Source organism: Carettochelys insculpta, chromosome 6 (assembly GCF_033958435.1).
Source record: "Carettochelys insculpta isolate YL-2023 chromosome 6, ASM3395843v1, whole genome shotgun sequence".
Taxonomy (NCBI): domain Eukaryota; kingdom Metazoa; phylum Chordata; order Testudines; family Carettochelyidae; genus Carettochelys; species Carettochelys insculpta.
Genome location: NC_134142.1, coordinates 62772083 through 62791262, shown reverse-complemented (window position 1 = coordinate 62791262; position 19180 = coordinate 62772083). Strand labels below are relative to the sequence as shown.

The 19180-nt window shown below is 44.3% G+C and overlaps 1 protein-coding gene across 1 annotated transcript in view; it reads left to right on the top strand.

Annotated features, from left to right (window-relative positions):
* The window catches only part of SPTBN5 (spectrin beta, non-erythrocytic 5), a 153780-nt gene that overhangs the window by 120034 nt on the left and 14566 nt on the right, over positions 1-19180 (top strand). The window contains exons 53-61 of the mRNA XM_074997660.1: positions 2856-3052; positions 4033-4237; positions 5019-5213; positions 5973-6128; positions 7340-7557; positions 9427-9616; positions 10964-11140; positions 12436-12540; positions 13051-13650. Of these exons, the coding sequence (XP_074853761.1) occupies positions 2856-3052; positions 4033-4237; positions 5019-5213; positions 5973-6128; positions 7340-7557; positions 9427-9616; positions 10964-11140; positions 12436-12540; positions 13051-13650 (2043 nt within the window). The remainder of the gene's footprint in view (positions 1-2855; positions 3053-4032; positions 4238-5018; positions 5214-5972; positions 6129-7339; positions 7558-9426; positions 9617-10963; positions 11141-12435; positions 12541-13050; positions 13651-19180) is intronic.

Below are 19180 nucleotides of genomic sequence, written 5' to 3'. Positions count from 1 at the left end.
TGTAAGGTGCCACAGGACTTCTTGTTGTTCCTTTTAAACAATTTATCTTAATATCCCAAAGTTATACCTTTGTTTATGCCTTTCAGCATTTCTCCTTCCCTGTGCCAGACAATTCCTATTACTTCTAGAGCACAATAATTAGTTATAATGAAAACCAACAATCCTTATGGTCTCCTAAATATGGAGGACATACTCTGAGGATTCATTCAGTACACCAAGCGTTTCACCTTGGCCAGGTCTACACTAGACATTAAAGTCGATTGTAGATAAGCAATTCAACACTTGCATCGCTGGAATTGACTTATCTACAGTCGACTTGCCCAGCCATCCTCTCAGAAGGAAGTCAACGGGAGAAACAGGAGTAGTTCTCTTGTCAATTTCTCTTACTCCTCGTGCTGTTGAGGAGTACAAGGCTCAAATGTTGATCCCCTGGTTTACGTCTACACGTGAAGCCTACATTGAAGTAGCCTATTTCGATGTGGCGACATCGAAATAGTCTATTTCAATGAATAACATCTACACGTCCTCCAGGGCTGGCAATGTCGATGTTGAACATCGACGTTGTGCAGCACCACATCGAAATAGGCACTGCGAGGGAACGTCTACACGCCAAAGTAGCACACATCGAAATAAGGGTGCCAGGCACAGCTGCAGACAGGGTCACAGGGCGGACTCAACAGCAAGCCGCTCCCTCAAAGGGCCCCTCCCAGACACAGTTGCACTAAACAACACAAGATACACAGAGCCGACAACTGGTTGAAGACCCTGTGCATGCAGCATGGATCCCCAGCTGCAGCAGCAGCAGCCAGAAGCCCTGGGCTAAGGGCTGCTGCCCACGGTGACCATAGAGCCCCACAGGCGCTGATGAGAGAGCGTCTCTCAACCCCTCAGCTGATGGCCGCCATGGTGGACCCCACTATTTCGAAGTTGCGGGACGCGCAACGAATACACGGTCCCTACTTCGAAGTTGAACGTCGAAGTAGGGCGCTATTCCCATCCCCTCATGGGGTTAGCGGCTTCGACGTCTCACCGCCTAACGTCGATGTTAACATCGAAATAGCGCCCAACACGTGTAGCCGTGACGGGCGCTATTTCGAAGTTAGTGCTGCTACTTCGAAGTAGCGTGCACGTGTAGACACGGCTCTGGTGGTTCAATTTCAAATGTCCCTACTAGGCACATGAACTCGAACCCTGGAAGATCGACCCTGACCAGGTTGATCTTCCTCATAGTGAAGACATACCTCTTTTTTAGGACTGACAATAGAACAAGAGGCTTTTTCCACACACAGAAGGATATCACTCTGACTCACAGGCAAACAAGTGTACAGATTCTAATTTGGCATGAAAGACAGATTGTTCATGATGTATTTGTTTCCTTGTATATCAATGTATAGTTAATAATTTGGGGTGAAAGCATATTGCTGGGATTTCTGGAGGTAAGTTTGTTCAATTTCACCTTCCCCTCTTACAGCCACATTTCTAGCTTGTTTAAGTGGCAGGTTCCCCACTCATTTCTTGTACTGCCCCACTCAACCGGGACTGGGCCACTTTGTGGGAAAGCAAAGGGCAGCTCTTGTTTAATAACCTGGAATATTTAAGCTAGGCTGAGAGAGAGAAATTTACACCTATGTAAATAATGAGAGATTCTTGTCTGAGTGAGTAACAATATCTTCATTTCGTCCTTTTAGTTTCCATTCCAGGGGAGGGGAATGCCCGACCTTGGCTAACGTGGGTCTTTAGACAAAGTGTCTCACACGATGTGAATAATTTTTTATGATCTTCTTAGGTGGAAAGGGTTTCTAATTTTTAAGGCCCTGATAGAATCATTACTTATTAATCATCCAGGCACGTCAGTCCCATGTGTCCATTACACTGTGCAGTTCTGTTAGAATTCTGCAATTGTTGCATTCAGAGCCCCAATAAAACTCCAGCATTCTAACAAGAGTATCCTGGAGCTCTCATGCTGTTCTCATTTGTTTGAAAGTTTGTGTATGGAACTGCATCTTTAAGAGGTTCTGACTAGAGACAGTTGCAACAGGTTGCTACACTGTTCAGCAGCCTCATGCTAAGCAGTGCAAGTCAGGTAGAATTCAGACACTGAATGAAGCGGCTGAGCTCTGAAGTGCTTGGCTCTGAGCCATTGCTGAACACCACTGCACAGCAGATGTCCAGAGTGCTAACTGGTGACAGTTCATGGAGCAGAGCAGGGTTAAACCAGAATCTGAAAACATTTGTGTGACTTTTTGTTTTTGGCAAGTACTGATGCAGACAGGAGGGAGGATGATCAAACTGCTTCCCCACTTACCACAATGAGGGCTGAGTGACTAATGACTAAATCTGACCCTGAGGGTTGGGTTTAGTGCAGGGGTCAGCATGTGGCCCATCAAGGTAATCTACTGGCCAGCTGCGAAACAGACATTCTTTTGACTGTTTCCAGACACACCTACCCACCCACCAGAGGTTGTGATTCACTGTTCTCAGCCACTGGGAGCTGTGGGAGGCAGTGGCCAGGAAGTTCCTGCACCCACACCACTTCTGTAGCTCCCATTTGCTGGGAGGAGCAAACTGCAGCCAATGCGAGCTGCAGGGAGCCATTCCTGTGGACAGTCAATGTAAACAAAATGGCTTACAGCCTGGGTGCTGAAGGTTGCTGTCCCCAGTTTAATCTCTCAGTTTTCAGAGTGAAAGCTGCTCAGTTGCACTGCAAGGTCATGTCTAGGTTGCTGTCCACTAACATCTTTAGGTCTCTTGGGGGATGGATTACTGCCCAGATTTGTTTCTCATGCATGCATTTTTTTAGTCTCTCTTGCTTGGGTTTTTAAAGGTGCCGAGTTAATCATGTGTATTTCCTACAGCTTCTGGAAGTGGAGTCCTGGATGGCAGACAGAGGGGTCATCCTGGAGACATCTGACTCTGGGAAGAATGAAGAATCCACGCAGGTGTTGCTTCGTAAACTGGAGGCTATGAAGCTGGATGTGGAAGGGTTTAAGCCCCGAATTGAGAAGCTTCAGGAGACTGGCACCAAACTAATAAACAGCGACAACCCAGAGAGGTAAGAAAATGAAGCAGGATTGCTGATGCACCTCTAACAGAAACCTGCTGGAGAGGTATAGTCTGAAAAGTGCAGCCCTCCTTAACCATCCAGTGACTCTCTCAGAAATACTGATATCAGGAGACATTTTACACCCCCTTCCTTCTCACTTCAACAAAAACAGGCTTTTCATTTTCACAGTTACCTCTTATTCAGAGAATACAACAGAACTACATAACAAGCAACAAAAAGTTACAGATCTTAGCCTAATTTCTTTGGCCCTTGCTGACTCTCCAGGGTCATCCCCAGAAGTGTGTGGGACCCAGGACAAGCCCCTCCCCACTTTCCTCTTCCTACCCCTGCTCCACCCCCATCTCGCTGTTACTCCCTCCCAAGCCCTAGACCCCTCCCATGAGTGACAGATGGAGCCCATGGAGCAAAGCAGGCTGGGGCCAGGTCACTAACACCTTCTGCTACTGCCAATGAGCCTGGTCCCAGCTGCTGGCACCGGGTCTCCCACTAATCACCTGGCTGCTCCTGGCCCTGTACTTTCCCCATTCTCCTGAAGCATGGAGCCCAGGGAGGGTGCCCCGAATCATTCTCTGAATGGGACAGTTCTGCTACTCCCAACATTTCTCATCCAGACCTCATTGTTTAAAGGCTCTGGTATCAGCATGTCTGAGAAAGCAAATCCATATTCTTCACAAGTCATTACCTTTCTGTCTTGAATGTGTTTTTGTTGGGGGAGAAAGGAGATTGGAAAAGGAAAGCCTCTTCTGACGTAAGATACTTTAAATTCCTGAATCTAGTGGTTCGCACACCCTTAACCGAATTCACCCTATACATTAGCTTCTTCCTTTCTCATGTATTTGAACTGCAGCAGGTTCAGCTTTGACAGCAGTAGAAGGCAAAGGAAACTGTACAAAGGTAATAGCAGAGATTGGTTTTACTGGTTAAATATTCTACCCAGTGACACAGCTGCTGGTTGTTATTTTTTACAGTTCAGCCATGCTTCTGAAGCTCCAGGCTGTCCTGGAAAACTACAAGTCTCTCCTGCAGAAAGCTGAGACACAGAGGAGGCACCTGCAGGAGCAGTACCAATCATACCAGTTTGAGAGAGAGATACAAACAGTGGAGGCCTGGCTTTCCAGTAAGCAGGCTGTGGCAGAGTCAGATGACTATGGGCAGGACTTGGAAAATGTTGAGGTAAAAAGATTTCTGTTGGGCCAAACGGGCAGATATTAGCTTTGTTGTACTTACAGTTGATGACACTGGAGCACAATATACAGACAGAAATTAAGCAAAACCAGATTCTCTCTTTTACAAACAGTGGGTCAAAATCCTGCCTAGTTAACCTATCTGTAGGGGTCTCTGAGACAGTATTGACCAGAGGAGAAAGTTGGGGTGCCAGAAAGCTGTCACATCTTCTGTTCCTCTTTTGCAGAGGGTAGAGAAAGCCAGCATATCCCAAAAGGGGCCCAGAACCGGCTAGAAAGGAGCTGGACCTGGGGTCCTGGTTGTAAATTTGCAGCACTGTGAGCAGAAAAGCCTGAGAGAGAGCGTACATACCACTAACTGCTTATTGCAGGGTTAACCCCCTTTGTGGGACAGCAATGCTAGTTTGATTCATTTAATTTGTACTACCTAGGGCTTGCTTCACTGAATGTGTAACTTTCAACAACTTTTCCTTGTGGGAAGAGGCTGAATTAATTGCTATTCCTTTCCTGGTCTTGACTTTTTCTTGGTGACATATCAGGCCATCAAGGAAGTAGGCCATCTCCTCTGCGTTGACTAGCTGACTCCTCACAGCAGGAGGTACTTCTGCTGGGAATAAGTGCAGGAAGTCTGAGCTTGTTAAGTGACCTACACTCCAGGAAAGTTCTATAGGACAGAGAATTGATCAGTTCCCTTTGCTTCCTTCTTGTGGGTAGCATAGGTCTGTTGGAGTTCATATATTTTAATCTGCCTGTCCATCCTTTTTCTGCAGCTGCTGGAGAAAAAATTTGAAGATTTTATAAAGGAGGTGAAACCTCTAGGACAGACTAAGGTGTCCTCAATAAATGAATTAGCATCCCACCTAGAGAGAGAGTGCCACAGCCAGATAGGAGAGATCCAGAGGAGGACCCATCAGGTCAATGATGCATGGGAGAGACTATGCCAGGCCATTCAGACAAGGACAGAGGTATGACACATGTACATAAAGAAGATGCTCTTTGAGCCCTGAAGCTCCTGAATGTTCCCACTTCCCTTTCTGACTCATCAGGCCAGTGCCGCTGCTATTCTCAGAAAGTATTTCTTGTAACAGCAGAAAGGGTGCACACAGCTCTCTTTTTTTCAGTTCATATATTGTCGTCTAGCCTCTGCTGGCCTGTGCATTATGCTTCAAGAAAATAGGTTAGTAGTTACCTGTTATTACACACAGAACATCTTTCAGAAGAAGCTTAAAACCGAAATCTGATCTCCTGTGGTTATTAAAACCTTTTTCCACTTTTCATAAGAATGAGTTTCAGGTCCAATCTCCTGGCCAACGTCAGTATATTCTGTCTCCCTATGCTTCCTGAAGCTTCAGACCAATATGGTAACACAAAGAACTGGGCCCAAGACTTTACCCTGTGTTTGTGTTTGGTATGTGCACAAACTAAAATGTATGCTGTGTCCTGAGCTATAAATTTCCTTGTTGTTAAGCACATGGGCTTGCATGATGTCACAACTTTATTTGTTATCTTTATCTGTTTAGAACAGTGTTTTGATCTTGGAAGAAATGTAAATTTGCATTATGATATTTTTAACCATGTGCCTCTGAACAGTTCCAAAACCCCATTTTTACCATACCACATCAGTGTGTCAAAGTAGAGTGTCACTTTGCCCAGTGTGTGTGCTACAATGTTCTGCTTTCTGATGCTGCTGCTAGTGAATCCCTTTTTTTTTTATTTCCATTCAGAATCTAAGAGCAGCCCAGCAGATTCACAAGTATGACCATGATGTGGATGAGCTAAAGGGATGGATGCAAGAGAAAGAGGCAGTGGTGGATATAGATGATTATGGATATGACCTGGCGGGAGTACAAACCCTCCTTGGCCAGCATGAAGGAGTAGAAGTAAGTGGAACACCCTTGAAACACTGGCAAAATTCAAGAGACCTATATCAGCCTGACTTGGGCTGTTTGTGTTTGATCCATTACTGCAACGTCCATGGTGCCACATGCAAGAAGCCTTCCAGTCTGCTTTTGCCATCCTGAAACAAACGTCATTACTACTTTTTGTATTTTTTACTTCTTCTAATGGACTTCAAACCTAAATTCCAATCCAAGCTCAAATAATGTGAAAGCCTAAGTGTGATGTTGATGAGGAGACCCTGGCACTGCAATGCCAATGGCTGGGATCTCTTGGGACCGGCACTTCATTGCTGGAAAAGAGGCCATCGGATCCTGATATTTTATTGCGGTTCTAAAGTCCCACATGACTCCTTGCTCCTTAAACCATGCTAGTCCCATGGAAGTAACACTCATCATCAGGGTAATGGTGAGCCTAGATTTTGCTGTACCCAAACTGCTTATTTTTAACTTCCGTGGTGTTGACAGGTTCTAGTTTGGGAGCAGATAATCCCTGTAGCCAGCAGTCGGTATCTTTGATGTTTAAGACGAATGAGCAAGAGGTGGGAAAAAAGAGTCAGAGAGCAGAAAAACTGAAATGATCTCTAAGATCCAGCTGAGGCCCTGTGAAGATGGGGAAGGAATGTTGGTGTGTGTTCGGAACATGCAGGACTTCCTCTCAGCACTTTCTCAAAATAAACACAAAAGGTTTAATTCTGGAAACGTGGTGTTCTGCTGGGGGACTGCTGCACACTTGCTTTACTGACTTTTTCTCTCTCTTAATCCTCACCCTGTTTTTTCCCTGGTACATGAAAGCCAGCCTCAGTATCACTGGTCTGCTTTACAGACTAGCTTGACCCATCCCTCCATCCTGGACCCCTTCTCAAAATATACATCCTTTGTATTGGGAAAATACAGCTTTTGCTGGCCCAAAGAGGGAGACACCCAAAGTATGTTCCTCCTTACTGTAGTGGCTTTCATGATGGCTCTAAACAAGCTTGTCTAATGGTGAATGGATGTGACTCCTGGAAGAGAACTGGCAGTGGGAAATGTAATGAAGTACCTTCTCACTCTGTGGGCTCAATTGGGTAGAAGGAACCTAAAAGTCAAGAAGAGCCTGAGATCTGCTTTCATTATTATTTCCCAGAAGTGTCAGTCCTGGAGGAGAACCTACTGTTCCCAATTTGATATAGTCACCGGTTGTTTCTGTGTTCCAGAGAGACCTTGCTGCCATCATGAAAGAGCTGGTGCAGATCCAAGGGGAAGCTCGGCATCTCAGCTGCCTCTACCCTCAGGCCAGGGAGAACATACTAGAAAGGCTCAAAGAGGTGGACGACTGCTGGGAGAAACTGAACAGGAAAGCTCTGGAGAGGAAAGAGAGGCTGAGACAGGCAGAACGGGTGCAGGTGTACTTCGACGACTGCAGGGAGCTGATGTAAGTGTAGGGGCCTTTGTCCGGCAATGGAGCATTATTTTTGTTTTCGCCGATGCAGTCTTCTAAATTAGACACTTAGCATAGGCCATCCATTCCCCTGTCTCTCTGCAACTTGCTTGCAGCTCCCCTTATGTGATATTGTGAAGCAAATTTTCAGCTTCAGTAGCCAGAGTTGACCTCACAGTACAGGAGAAGAGATACTTTGGCTGCAGAAACAGCCCTATTAGTATGAACCTATGACATAATGTATGTGTCTAGAACATGGGATCATATCACTCTGTTTCAGCACAGTGTTACAAACCTGCCACAGTTTGAACAACTTACATAAGACCTCTGGTGTCTTAGTAAATCAAGCAGGTTGGGTAGCCCAGTACTCGGGGGTTTAATTTCCAAACATGATTTACTTGACATAAGGGTAGAGTCTATTCCTCTCATCCGAATACATCAGTCCTCTATGTAGCTGTACAGACACCATTGCTCACACGTCTAAGAGTCAGCACAGCCGCTTCACAAGCAATCCTAGCACAGCTATTTCGAGCATGTAAAAAAGTTGAAATATTTTGTGGGGGAGCAGAGAGAGAGAGAATATTGCTTGCATGTGCATGCCATTGTTTCTTTTCTGCATCAGTAAAAGAGCTGTGTTGGCACTGGAAATTCTATTTTTCAAGAAGTTCCACAATTTTTAAACTATATTTTGTTCCAAATCCAAATAAAACACTGCTTTTTGAAATTTCCCATGAGAACAATTCTATTTAGGGTCAACGACAGCATTTCGATGAAATCAAAACATTTCATTTTAATAGTGTGAGAGGGGTAGCTGTGTTAATCTGTAGGTCCACAAATAGGCAGTCCTGTAGCACCTTAGAAACTAACAAATTTATTAGGTCATGAGCTTTTGTGGGTAATGCCCATTCCCTCAGAAGTGGGTTTTCAGGTATTTTTCTCCTGAGGAACTGGGTTTTACTCAAAAAAGCTCATGACCTAGTAAATGTATTAGTCTCTAAGGAGCTACAGGACTGCTTGTTTCATTTTAGTGTCGTCTGTTCTTAATTGTTACATTATAAAATATATTTCAAAAGAAATCAAAGTGTTCCATTACGATTTTTTCCAAACCTGTGTTTTTCAACATCTACATGTTTCTGGAGAATGTTTCCATTTCAGTGAAACAGCATTTTTCATGAAAAATATATTTCATCAGAAAATGTTTGACTAGCTCTCTCAGGTTCTAAGAGTATATTTTCCCCATGAATACAAATGTGGCTTTGGTTTAGGAGTATTGTGACTGAGACTGTGTCACTGAAGATATCCTGCTATGAGTTACCTCTTCTGCTGCTGTCACTCAGCTCCTTGGAGATCAATGGAGCTACCTTGTTTTATACCACTTGAGGTTGTGGACCTGTTAGGTACATGGTTTTGCCTCACTATCTCCTGGAATATCCTTTCATGCATGTGTGCCCTGGATGTGTGCTAAGGACTCCTGTGCATGGCAGGATGTGAAAGTTTAAATGCAGATATAAATGCCCCGGGCATAAAAGCATTGTGACTGTAGCCCGTAGGTCATCTTCAGTGCATGTCATTGCATGATTCCCTCCTCTATTTAAACGCATGTCATGTTTGTTCCATAAGTATCATGTAAGTATTGATGGGGCAAGTGTATGTCTGCATATATGTGTATGTGCTAGTGTATGTTCTTTGCGTGTATCAATGTGCATGTGGATGTGGATATCTATATATAAGAGCTTGTTCATCTGTGCCTCTGTCAGTGTGGGTGCATAAGCTTGTGGCTGTGTCTGAGTGTTTTTGAGTGATTCCATTTTTAGCCTCAGCCACTTCCAGACTTCACTGACTCCTTTGGATTTCTTTTGCTAGGGTTTGGGCCAATGAGATGCATGCACTGGTGATATCTGAGGAACTAGCAAGTGATGTCCTTGGTGCCGAGCAGCTAATCAAGCACCATGAAGAGTATAAGCGTGAAATAGAGAAGCAGTGGCTAAAATACGAAGATTTGCAGCAGGCAGGCAACAACCTGGTGAAGAACAAACATTTTCTGTCCATGGAGGTATGCTGATGATGGGTTAAACATACAAAAACATGGGGCTGAGCTATGGAAATACCTTCGTTACAGTATTATAGAAGTCACTGCCAGAAATGCTAATCAGCTGCCAGATATATAGGACATTCAGTAAGTGTTCAGATGAAGACTTAAATTTCAGAGCCCTCAGCGAGTCCATGCCTTTTGGTGGTTATCACATACCTCTGCTCTTTAAAACAGAGAAGTTAGGTAGAAAAAGCAGGGTCTTTAATATTAAAAAATGAAGACAAGTTTTGCATAAAGACCCGAAAAGGTAGAACCCCGTTTAGAGTTGTCCCTCTCCTTCCAAATTGATTCTGAAGCTAACCTATAAAATTTCAGCAATATCTAGACTAAAATATTTTTGATGATGGTTTACACTCTGCTATAGGTCTACAGGACACTATAAAGTGGGGAATACGACCCACACAAATACATACACATGGAGATACACATATCTCATAGAACTGGAAGGGACTTTGAGAGGTCATCAAGTCCAGTCCCCTGCCCTCTCAGCAGGACCAAGCACCATCCCTGACTTTTTTTTTTTAAATCTATTTGTCCCAGGCCCCTAAATGGCCTCCTCAAAGACTGAACTCACAATCCTGGGTTTACAAGGCCAATGCTCAAACCACTGAGTACCTTCCTTTAAATCTTATTGTCCAAATGACAAGAAATAGGATACAATAGAAAGCAATGCAGTGCCAGACAAAGTGAATGATGTCTGTAAATGCTTCAGAGAACGTGAAATTCTTCAGAAGTTTAACAAAGGAGAAAAGGGTGAGAAGTAACTTGGAAAAAGAATCTGTGATCCTGTTAAAGATGTAACTTCAGAACTTGGTCATAACAATGATTCCAAGCTTAGCTTGAGACTGGAAATGGATCTGGAAATCACAAAATGAGAGGAATCTTTGAAATTTATGAAAGATCCCTTTTGTTTTGCACTCTGCTGCCAACTCTTCAAGACAGTTTTCCATTGGTATTAGAAGATAAATCAGTGTTGTCATGCTATGGCCAGAGGAATTTGTCATTAATTCAGTATTACAAATTACTTACTGTAACCTCTGCGTTAAGTATGGCCATGGAAAAATATATAGCAAAATACTGTTCCTGCCATACCTGCAATAAGCATACAGATATGGAATATAGGATGTGGCTAAATTAATTCAAGCAGGGAAAAAACAGAATCAAACTTCCTTTGTAAATTAGGTTGGGCCACAAAGTTCTCTGGAGGTCATATATGGATCACATGGTCAGATTATAATGTAGATGGCCATCATATGAAAGCCTGACAGGGCCTCTTATGTCCCTATATTGTAAATGTTGTTTCCCTAGATTGAGGAAAAGCTGTCAGAGATGTCAGAGCTAATGAAGAAGGTAAGAGAGAGCTGGGAAGCAAGGAAGGAGCTGTGTGAGGAAAACTGGGAGATCCAATTACTACGGCGAGAGCTGGAGCAAGCTGAAGCATGGCTGGCTGCCAAGGAGAACTTTCTCTCAGACCCTACCTACGGGGTGAGTAAGGATAGAATAAATGTATTACGCTGTCTCTTTGTGTAGGCAGATTACTTGAATTGTGTGCAGTCTCAGGGAACCCCACCCCAAGAGATTCTGTTGTAAGTTAAGCACAGTCTAAACATTGGTGGCTGAGTAATGCACCTTTGAGCTTCTGAAAGGGTAGGTGTTATGTCCTTCTTAAGGATTTAGTGTAGGGTAGAAACAATAAATAAAGTAGTAGTGACCTGTTGCCGGTCAGGGGAAAGATTGGGGAGAATTTCTACCTATTCCTTAGCCTAGTCAGGGATCCGGAAGAAGGCTCTGACCCCTTTGTATGAGGGAGAGAGCCTGATCTGAAGAGAAGTAATTGTTCCTCTCTTGGGAGTAGGGTGTTTGTGTAGATGGCTTTTCCATCATGACCCAGAAATCCCTACTCTTTCATCAGCATCCACAGCTTTTTTCTCTCTGGTGACCGTATTATGGTTGCTGGGTTGGGATGCCTTGGCCACGCACTTGGGTATGGGGGGCAGGGGGATGGAACAATTTTTCTAGTCTGGGTACTGAGGACCCCTGAACCAGACTGTAGACCATCTATATAATAATGGGAACCACTTCAAGCCGGGGAGTGCTGCAGCACCCACCCCCGACCTCTAGTTAGAGCACCTATGGATGGGGGCCTAAAGCATGGGGCAAAAGAGGATCAGTGATAGAATTCCTGCAGTGGTCATGGGCAGGGGGAAAGACAGGAATAAACCATGCACCAGGTATAAACTTTAATCCAGGCCTTTAACCTAGGTAACACTGGTTCCGCTGTAGCAGCCAGGATACCCCCTGAAAATCAAGTGCTTATGCAAGCCATGCTGGTGGTGATATTTCAGGGTCTGTATTCCACAACACAGAGGGAGAAGAAAGGGAAGTTTCACATGACTTGGAACATTTTTAAATGAATGGTGACCCTTACAGAAGAGTGTCTCAGTATGAAAAATCCTGTGTTCCAGTGAGAGCTTTACTGAGGGTTCATGCCAAGGGTCTGATGGCTAACAAAGCCAGCAGATAGGGGAAAGAAGTCTTGTCAGCTGAGCCTTCATTTTCATATGCCATGTTCAGCCCATGGACCACTCCTTTTAGAAGGGGTGGCTGAGACTGAAAGCCAGCTAGCGGATTTCGACCCAAACTCCCATTAATTTTAAAGGGAGTTATGGGATTAGATACATACATTTGCCTTTAAAAAATAACTCTGTCATAGTCATTTCAGAAACAGTTAATTTTTTTCATTGGATTCCTGTCTCTGTTTTTAATTTTTCTCCATTCAGGATTCAGTGTCCGATGTAGAAGAACTGATGAGGAAACACCAAGACTTTGAGAAGATGCTTGCAGCCCAAGAGGAGAAGTTTGAGCAGCTGAACAGGAAGACAAAGGTGGAGGGGAGAGAAGACTAATGGATTAGTTAATGAGATGGGGGATTGTCAGGTGGTGAGAGGCCTTTTTAGAAGGCTGGGGCTCAGCTGCTCCAGTGATAAACTCGGCTCACCTCATGTGGAGATTATTGGTAAAGGATCAGGTAATTAAGAGGAGACCTGCTGGGAAAATCAGAGCAGAAGGTAAGTTTACAGAAGACTAGGTAGACTGGGGAAGATGCCAGGGAGACCAGAATTGGTAGCTGGTTTTCTACTGAGAGCAGGAGGGCAGCAAGGAAGGTTGTGAGCATAGGAAGAGCCTCTGAGAAGAAGAGGAAGACAATACAGTTTGGATTACAAGACTTTAACTGTTCCAGGTCTGGGAATTCATAGTAGAAGGTGGGCCTTACACCGTCAGATACCCTTTTATAAAGACCAATACCAGTAGAAAATGCTCCTGAATGGAATCTTGACTTCACTTTTCATGTATACTTATAGATTGTGTCATACATGTAACCTTGTATTTTTCAGAGAGAAATGAAGCTACTGAAGCAGATTGATACAGAGGAGAATGAGAAAAAAGAGAGAGCGACGATCATTAGGGTCCCATCTCTGAAAAAGAGGTCCTCAGACAGAAGGATGCCACCCTCAAGGCTGATAGAGATAAAGAGACCCAGACAGCCACCATCTCCTTCCTCCTTACCTAGCCTCACCGTAAGGGATCCTCTTGAAACTATTGTCTCTCCAGTTCAAAAGTCCACAGAGGCATTCCAGAAATTGGAGTGTGGGGAAAATCTGGAGATGTTATCCAGCATCAATGGAAAAACAAAAGCTGTGAGGACGCTCAGTGAAACTAATGTGAAACCTGCACCAAAACTGATGGGCCTGCAAGTCACATCCTTGGGAAGCATCTCACCTTCCAGTCCAGTAAACAGACAATCTGCCAGCAATTTGTTGGAACCATATTCCAAGGATCTCCTATCACCCCATGATAAAACCCTTATCACTCACCCTATCACTAACCCGGAAATAAAAGTTGAGAAGATTTCTTCTACCCAAAGTTCATTAGATGTTTCTCCACATTTTCCACGGTCCATGTCCTCTCTTGAGAGGTCAGATAAGGAACTTTTGGTAAGTATGTTGACATTCACAAAACCTCTATGGCTACATGGTTGAAGCAATGTCCAGACCTATATCTCACTAACCAATGCGTGCAAACTGCAAAGATTGACTGTAGGCACATACATCCCTAGTGGATCCAAACAGCAAGAAATGGTTGATATACCTGTGTAATATACTTTATAAATTATCCAAAAGGATAGTGATGTGAAGCTGTTGTGTGCTTGCAGTCTACGGAACCTTTTTAAGTACCTCACTTCTATAGATATTACTGTTACCTAAAATAGCAATTAGTGGTAGTCTCATGCTCTCTCACTCTCTTTTAGTCTGTGGCTGCGTCTACACTACGAAATAAAGTTGAATTTAATAGTCAGCTTTTTAGCAGCAGATTTTATTAAGTAAAAGTTGAGTGCAGAAAGTCAACTTAGCGTGTCTCCATTGCCTTACCTACATTCAACTGCATGAGCAATGCATTGTGGTTACCCATCCCAGAGTGTCTGTTACTATCTGGGTTTTTGTGCCAGTGGCTTATGGGGAAAAAAGCACCGCAAGTGCTTGTGGGTGTCTGATGTCATCATCCCAGAATGCAAAGCACTCACCCCGACCCCATTGGAAAACAAATGGCCATCCCAGCTGATTTTATACTAGTTTTTGAGCCATTTTCCCAAAGTCTGTCCTTGGCTCACGCCATTGCAAGGCGCTAGCATGAATCTTCAACAGCTTATAGCTGCTGCACATTGTGTCATGGCCACTGCCTGCGGTGTTGTGCAGTAGTTATTTAAATAAAGTCAGTGGGAGAACGAACTGGACAAGAAGGCGGATGACTCTGAAGAACAGGAGAACAGGAATGCAAAGCTGCTGGCTGCCCTGGATGCATTGCTTACAGTGGAGCACCGTTTCTGGGGCCACATCATTGTGGAGGTCTGGAATGACCGCCACTGGGTGCATAACTGCATGTGCAAAGCCATTTTCATGGAACTTTGTGATTTGCCATCTGCTGCCCTGAAGCACAGTAATACCAGAATGAGACCTGCTTTGACAGTTCACAAGCAAGTGGCAATTGCTCTGTGGAAGTTTGCAATGCCCGACAGCTACCTGTCAGTGGGAAATCACTGTAGATCTGTCCACCCTGAATTGGAGTCCATGGTGACGGAGGTAGCCCCAGTGTAATCTATCAACGTCTGATGCAGAAGACTGTGACTCTGGGAAATGTCTAGTGCATAATGAACAGCTTTGCTGTCATGGGATTTCCTAATTCTGGTGGAGAAATAGATAGAAGCCACATCCCCATCATGGTCCTGTACCACCTGGCCTCAGAATACATAAACCGCAAGTGCTGCTTCTCCATCGTGTTGCAGGCGTTGGTGGATCACAAAGGTCATTTCACTGACATCTACGTGGGATGGTTGGGAAAGGTGCAGGATGAGTGCATCTTTAGAAATTCAGGTCTGTACAAAAAGCTCCTGGATGAGGTTTTCTTCCCAGACCAGAAAATCAAGGTTGGTGGCATAGAGATGCCCATAGTGATAATGGGTGACCCTGCTTACCCTCTGCTCTTCTGGCTCACGTAGCCATACACAGGCACTCAGGACAGCAGCAGGGAGTGCTTCAGCTACAGGCTGAGCAAATACAGAATGGCGGTGAAATGTGCCTTTGGCCATATGAAAGCCAGATTCAGGTGCCTTTTGGCCCATTTGGACCTTTTCCAAACCAACAGCCTCACCATGCTTACAGCGTGCTGTATTTTCCGTGATATTTGCGAATCAGAGGGATAATTTCATGCCAGTCTGGTTGCAAAGGCAGATGCCACCAGTAGAGCTAATGCACAGCTGAACGCAAGGGCATTAACCACTGCACATGCAGAAGCAATGGCAATCAGGGAGGCTTTGAAAAATACCCTTATGGATGAGCCGACAGCCCCATGATTCTGCTCCATTTAACTATTGTTATACCACCCCATTCCCTCCCAGTGATGTGTGCTTGACCTTTATGAAAGCACCTCCAACTGCACCCAACCTCATGTGAACCAATAAACAACACTGTGGTTTTCATTAAAAACATTCTTTTTATTGTGGGGGGAGTTTAAGGAGAAGGAATATGAGACTTTTGCAGTGTAGAGAGGTCCTGGGCATGGAGCAAAAGACTATCCTTGCCCTACCGGCCCCCCAACATTTTGGGACCTCAATGACGGGGGGGCGGGGGGTGTCAAGCCATAATGAAGAGAGGCTGGGCAATGGGGTATGGAGTCCACATAATGAGTCCTGTTGTGAGTGTCCCTCTGCAGCCCAAGTATGGAGTGCAGGATCTCAGTTTGCTACTTCAGAACCATCAGGCGCTTCGACGAATCCTCTTTCCTATACTCAAGAATGCTTTGGTGACACTGCAGCATGTTCTGGCACCACCACTGTGTCCACTTTTGGTTAGCAATCACTCTGGTTCTCTCCCTGTCAGCCTTCTCCAGTGGCTGCAGGATAAGGTCATATTTAGCTCTTTTCTTTCTCCTCATCATAGCAACCTTGTCTCCCCCATTGATACTGCCTGCTGTAGATTGTGAAGGTCGAAATTTAGATACAATTTTTAAATTTAACACAAAGTGCTTACCAATAGAATTAATGGGTCTCTGTTTGACAATCACTGCAACTTTTGTTTTCCAACGCCACTTTTGGCTTCTTACAGATGGCAATGTATCAAACTCTGCAGAACAGAAGGTATTACTTATCCAGACCATTTCACTGTAGACGTGCTAAGATCTTGGCATCTTATGAATAGGGGGAGGGGGTTGAAACAAAGCCCTGTAAACTGGCCATGCCAGTGTCCAGGAGCAGTGTCTACAGAGCCCAGCAGCTGTGTGACGCTGGGGGAGAGTTTTATCCTGGCAGCCGCATGGCAGGTTGGGAGCGGGTGGTCATCCCTGTAAACTGTAAAGCATGGGGTAAAAAATTTCCCATCAGCTCCTCATCAATCCTTTGCAGGGAAAAGGCCATTTAAAGCAAGGAAAGCCCTCTCTGCACATGCTGGTATCTGGGAGCAGGGTCCGTAGAGCCCGCCAGCCCCATACTGGGCTGTGGGAGGGTCATCGCTGTAAACTGTGAAGTGCAGAAAAAAACTTTCTCAATGGCTCAATAAACCTGTGCAGGGAAAAAGCCAGCAGCGTCGTGGGAGGGAAGAAGGGCAGTAGAACCTGCCAGCCACATGGACACGGGAGACAGAGGATTTAAATGTAAGTGGCCAGGGAGCAGTGTGAAAAACTAATCAAAATTCCCATGCTGCTTCTAGGTTGCGAAAAGAGACATCAGGGTCCTAAGCATAATGGAGAGTGAAAAAGAAAATATGTTCATACTGTGGAAGCACAAGGCAGGATAATTTGCCAGAATGCTGTGTGACACCGTGAAACCAGATTACTTACTGGTTGCCTGGCATGGCAAGATATGCTACTGTGAAAGCTGCAATAAGTCAGACCTCCCCAAAAACCTTGTGTGAAAATTAAGAGTACCTGGCTGAGATCTTTATGGAGGTCTCCGAAAAGGATAAGTGCTCTATCCCCAGAAATATTAACAAGCTGCTGTAAGGGGCATAGATCTACTGCACCTGCCACAGCCTGCTTGTAGCAGTTTAAAAAACACATTCCACAGAAGTAGAACTCTACCCCAACCCAGCTGCAATCCACTTGTAGCATTCTAAAAAAAATACTCACCAGAAGAGCCGTCTGCACCATTGCTGGACCCCAGAGCTTCAGGAGTCAATGGGGAGACTGCCTCAAAGTCGAGGGTGACAAAAAGCTCCAACCTAGTAGGATCAGTTTCATCGGACACCTGCTGATAACTGTTGGCATCCTCCTCTTTATTGGCCTCTGCCTCCCTGTCCCCCTCTCAGCTCCCACCGGAGTCCTGAGTGCAGCCTCTGGAAGAGTCCCAGTTAAGATCAGGAAGCATGGTTGTGTCTCTCCCAAGAATGGAGTTCAGCTGCTCATACTACCAACGCATCTTGGGAGATGACCCAGATCACCCATTGGCATCTCGGACTTCATGATAGTTCTTCTGGAGCTCCTTCATTTTCACCCAGCATTGCTGAGCATCCTGGGAGTAACCTTTTGTGATCATGCCCCGCAAAATCTTTTCATGAATGTTCACAGTTTGCTTGCTGAGTCGCAGTCTGCTCAGCACTGATTCCTTTCCCCAAACAGAAATGAAGTCCAGGATCTTGTTATGACTCCATACTGGAGCTCTCTTGTGACCTGGAGAACTCGGATCAGAAGAACCCTGACTACTCATGAAGGCAAGATGGCTCCTGAGGTGTGCTATCCATGCTGGTCAAAAAGACAAGGAATTCAAATTCCTGGGCTTCCTGTCACCTACTTCCTGCACAGCTGGAGAGCAGCAGAGGTAAAAATGGCCAGAACAAGCACCATCATGGGATATCTGTTGGACACCTCTGGAGGCCAATAAAGTTGATTTTAAGAAACACAGTTTCCACGCTAGCATTAATTCAACCTCTTAAATTCAAACTTGGCATTATGATGCATTGGCTAGTCGATGCAAGATAGTTGACCTTAGCGTGCTTTGAAATCATCCTAATAGTATTTGCAGTGAAGACAGTCACATTGCAAAATTGAGCTAACTGCCATAAAATCAACTTTATGCTGTAGTGTAAATATAGCCTGTGGGCAGCATGGGGCTCACAAAAATGGTTTTCCTCTAATACCAAGAAGCCTCTATTCTGACTGGTGTATTTGTGCATTCTTGGAATGATATCTAATCTCCAAGAAGCAATTGTTCAGTTAAGTCTTGTCCAGTAACATTTTAGTTGAATTTATGTCCCAGAAAATGTATCTTGTCATATACCACTCTTCACTTCAATAAATAACAAGTAGCATTCAAAATAGACCAACTTAATTGAAAAAATTCAAATATTAAGGAACAGGGCCAAACTTCTGACTATTGAAACATCTAGTTGCATCAACTAAACCACTCATTTGCTTCTGCAAAAAGTGAGTGCCAAACTAGACAACCTTATGTACAAAACTAACATTTTGCATGTAGCTACCTGATTTGGACTGCACTCACATTGGGGTTTTGGGTAAGACTGAAGGAAACCGATACACAAAAGGAATATTCATTTAAGTATGCAGCCAGTTAGAAAAAGTTTTAACAGTAAAAGTTCCATGTGCTATTACATTAAAAAGCATATTAAAAACCTTTGCTGAAGTCACAAACTAAGCATTCAGAAGTTTAAAAATGCCAGAATTAGTGCTGGCTGAAAAATGGAATTTCCATCCTGTTGGAAATTGTGACATTTCTCAATGTCAGTTCATCTCAAAATGATGAAATTGAAATTTCAGTAACTTTCAGTAACTTTCCATAGAAAATGTTGACCATATTAATATACTCCTGCAACATGTTTGTTTTGTCTAAGCTGTGTGTTCCAGTGAAAACCTGATTCTATGGAAAATTTTCAGTTAACTCCAGCTCACATAAAGGTGGTTTGTGCAACTTTAATCTGGCCCCTTTGTGCATATTCTTTTATAACCATAAAAATACAAATT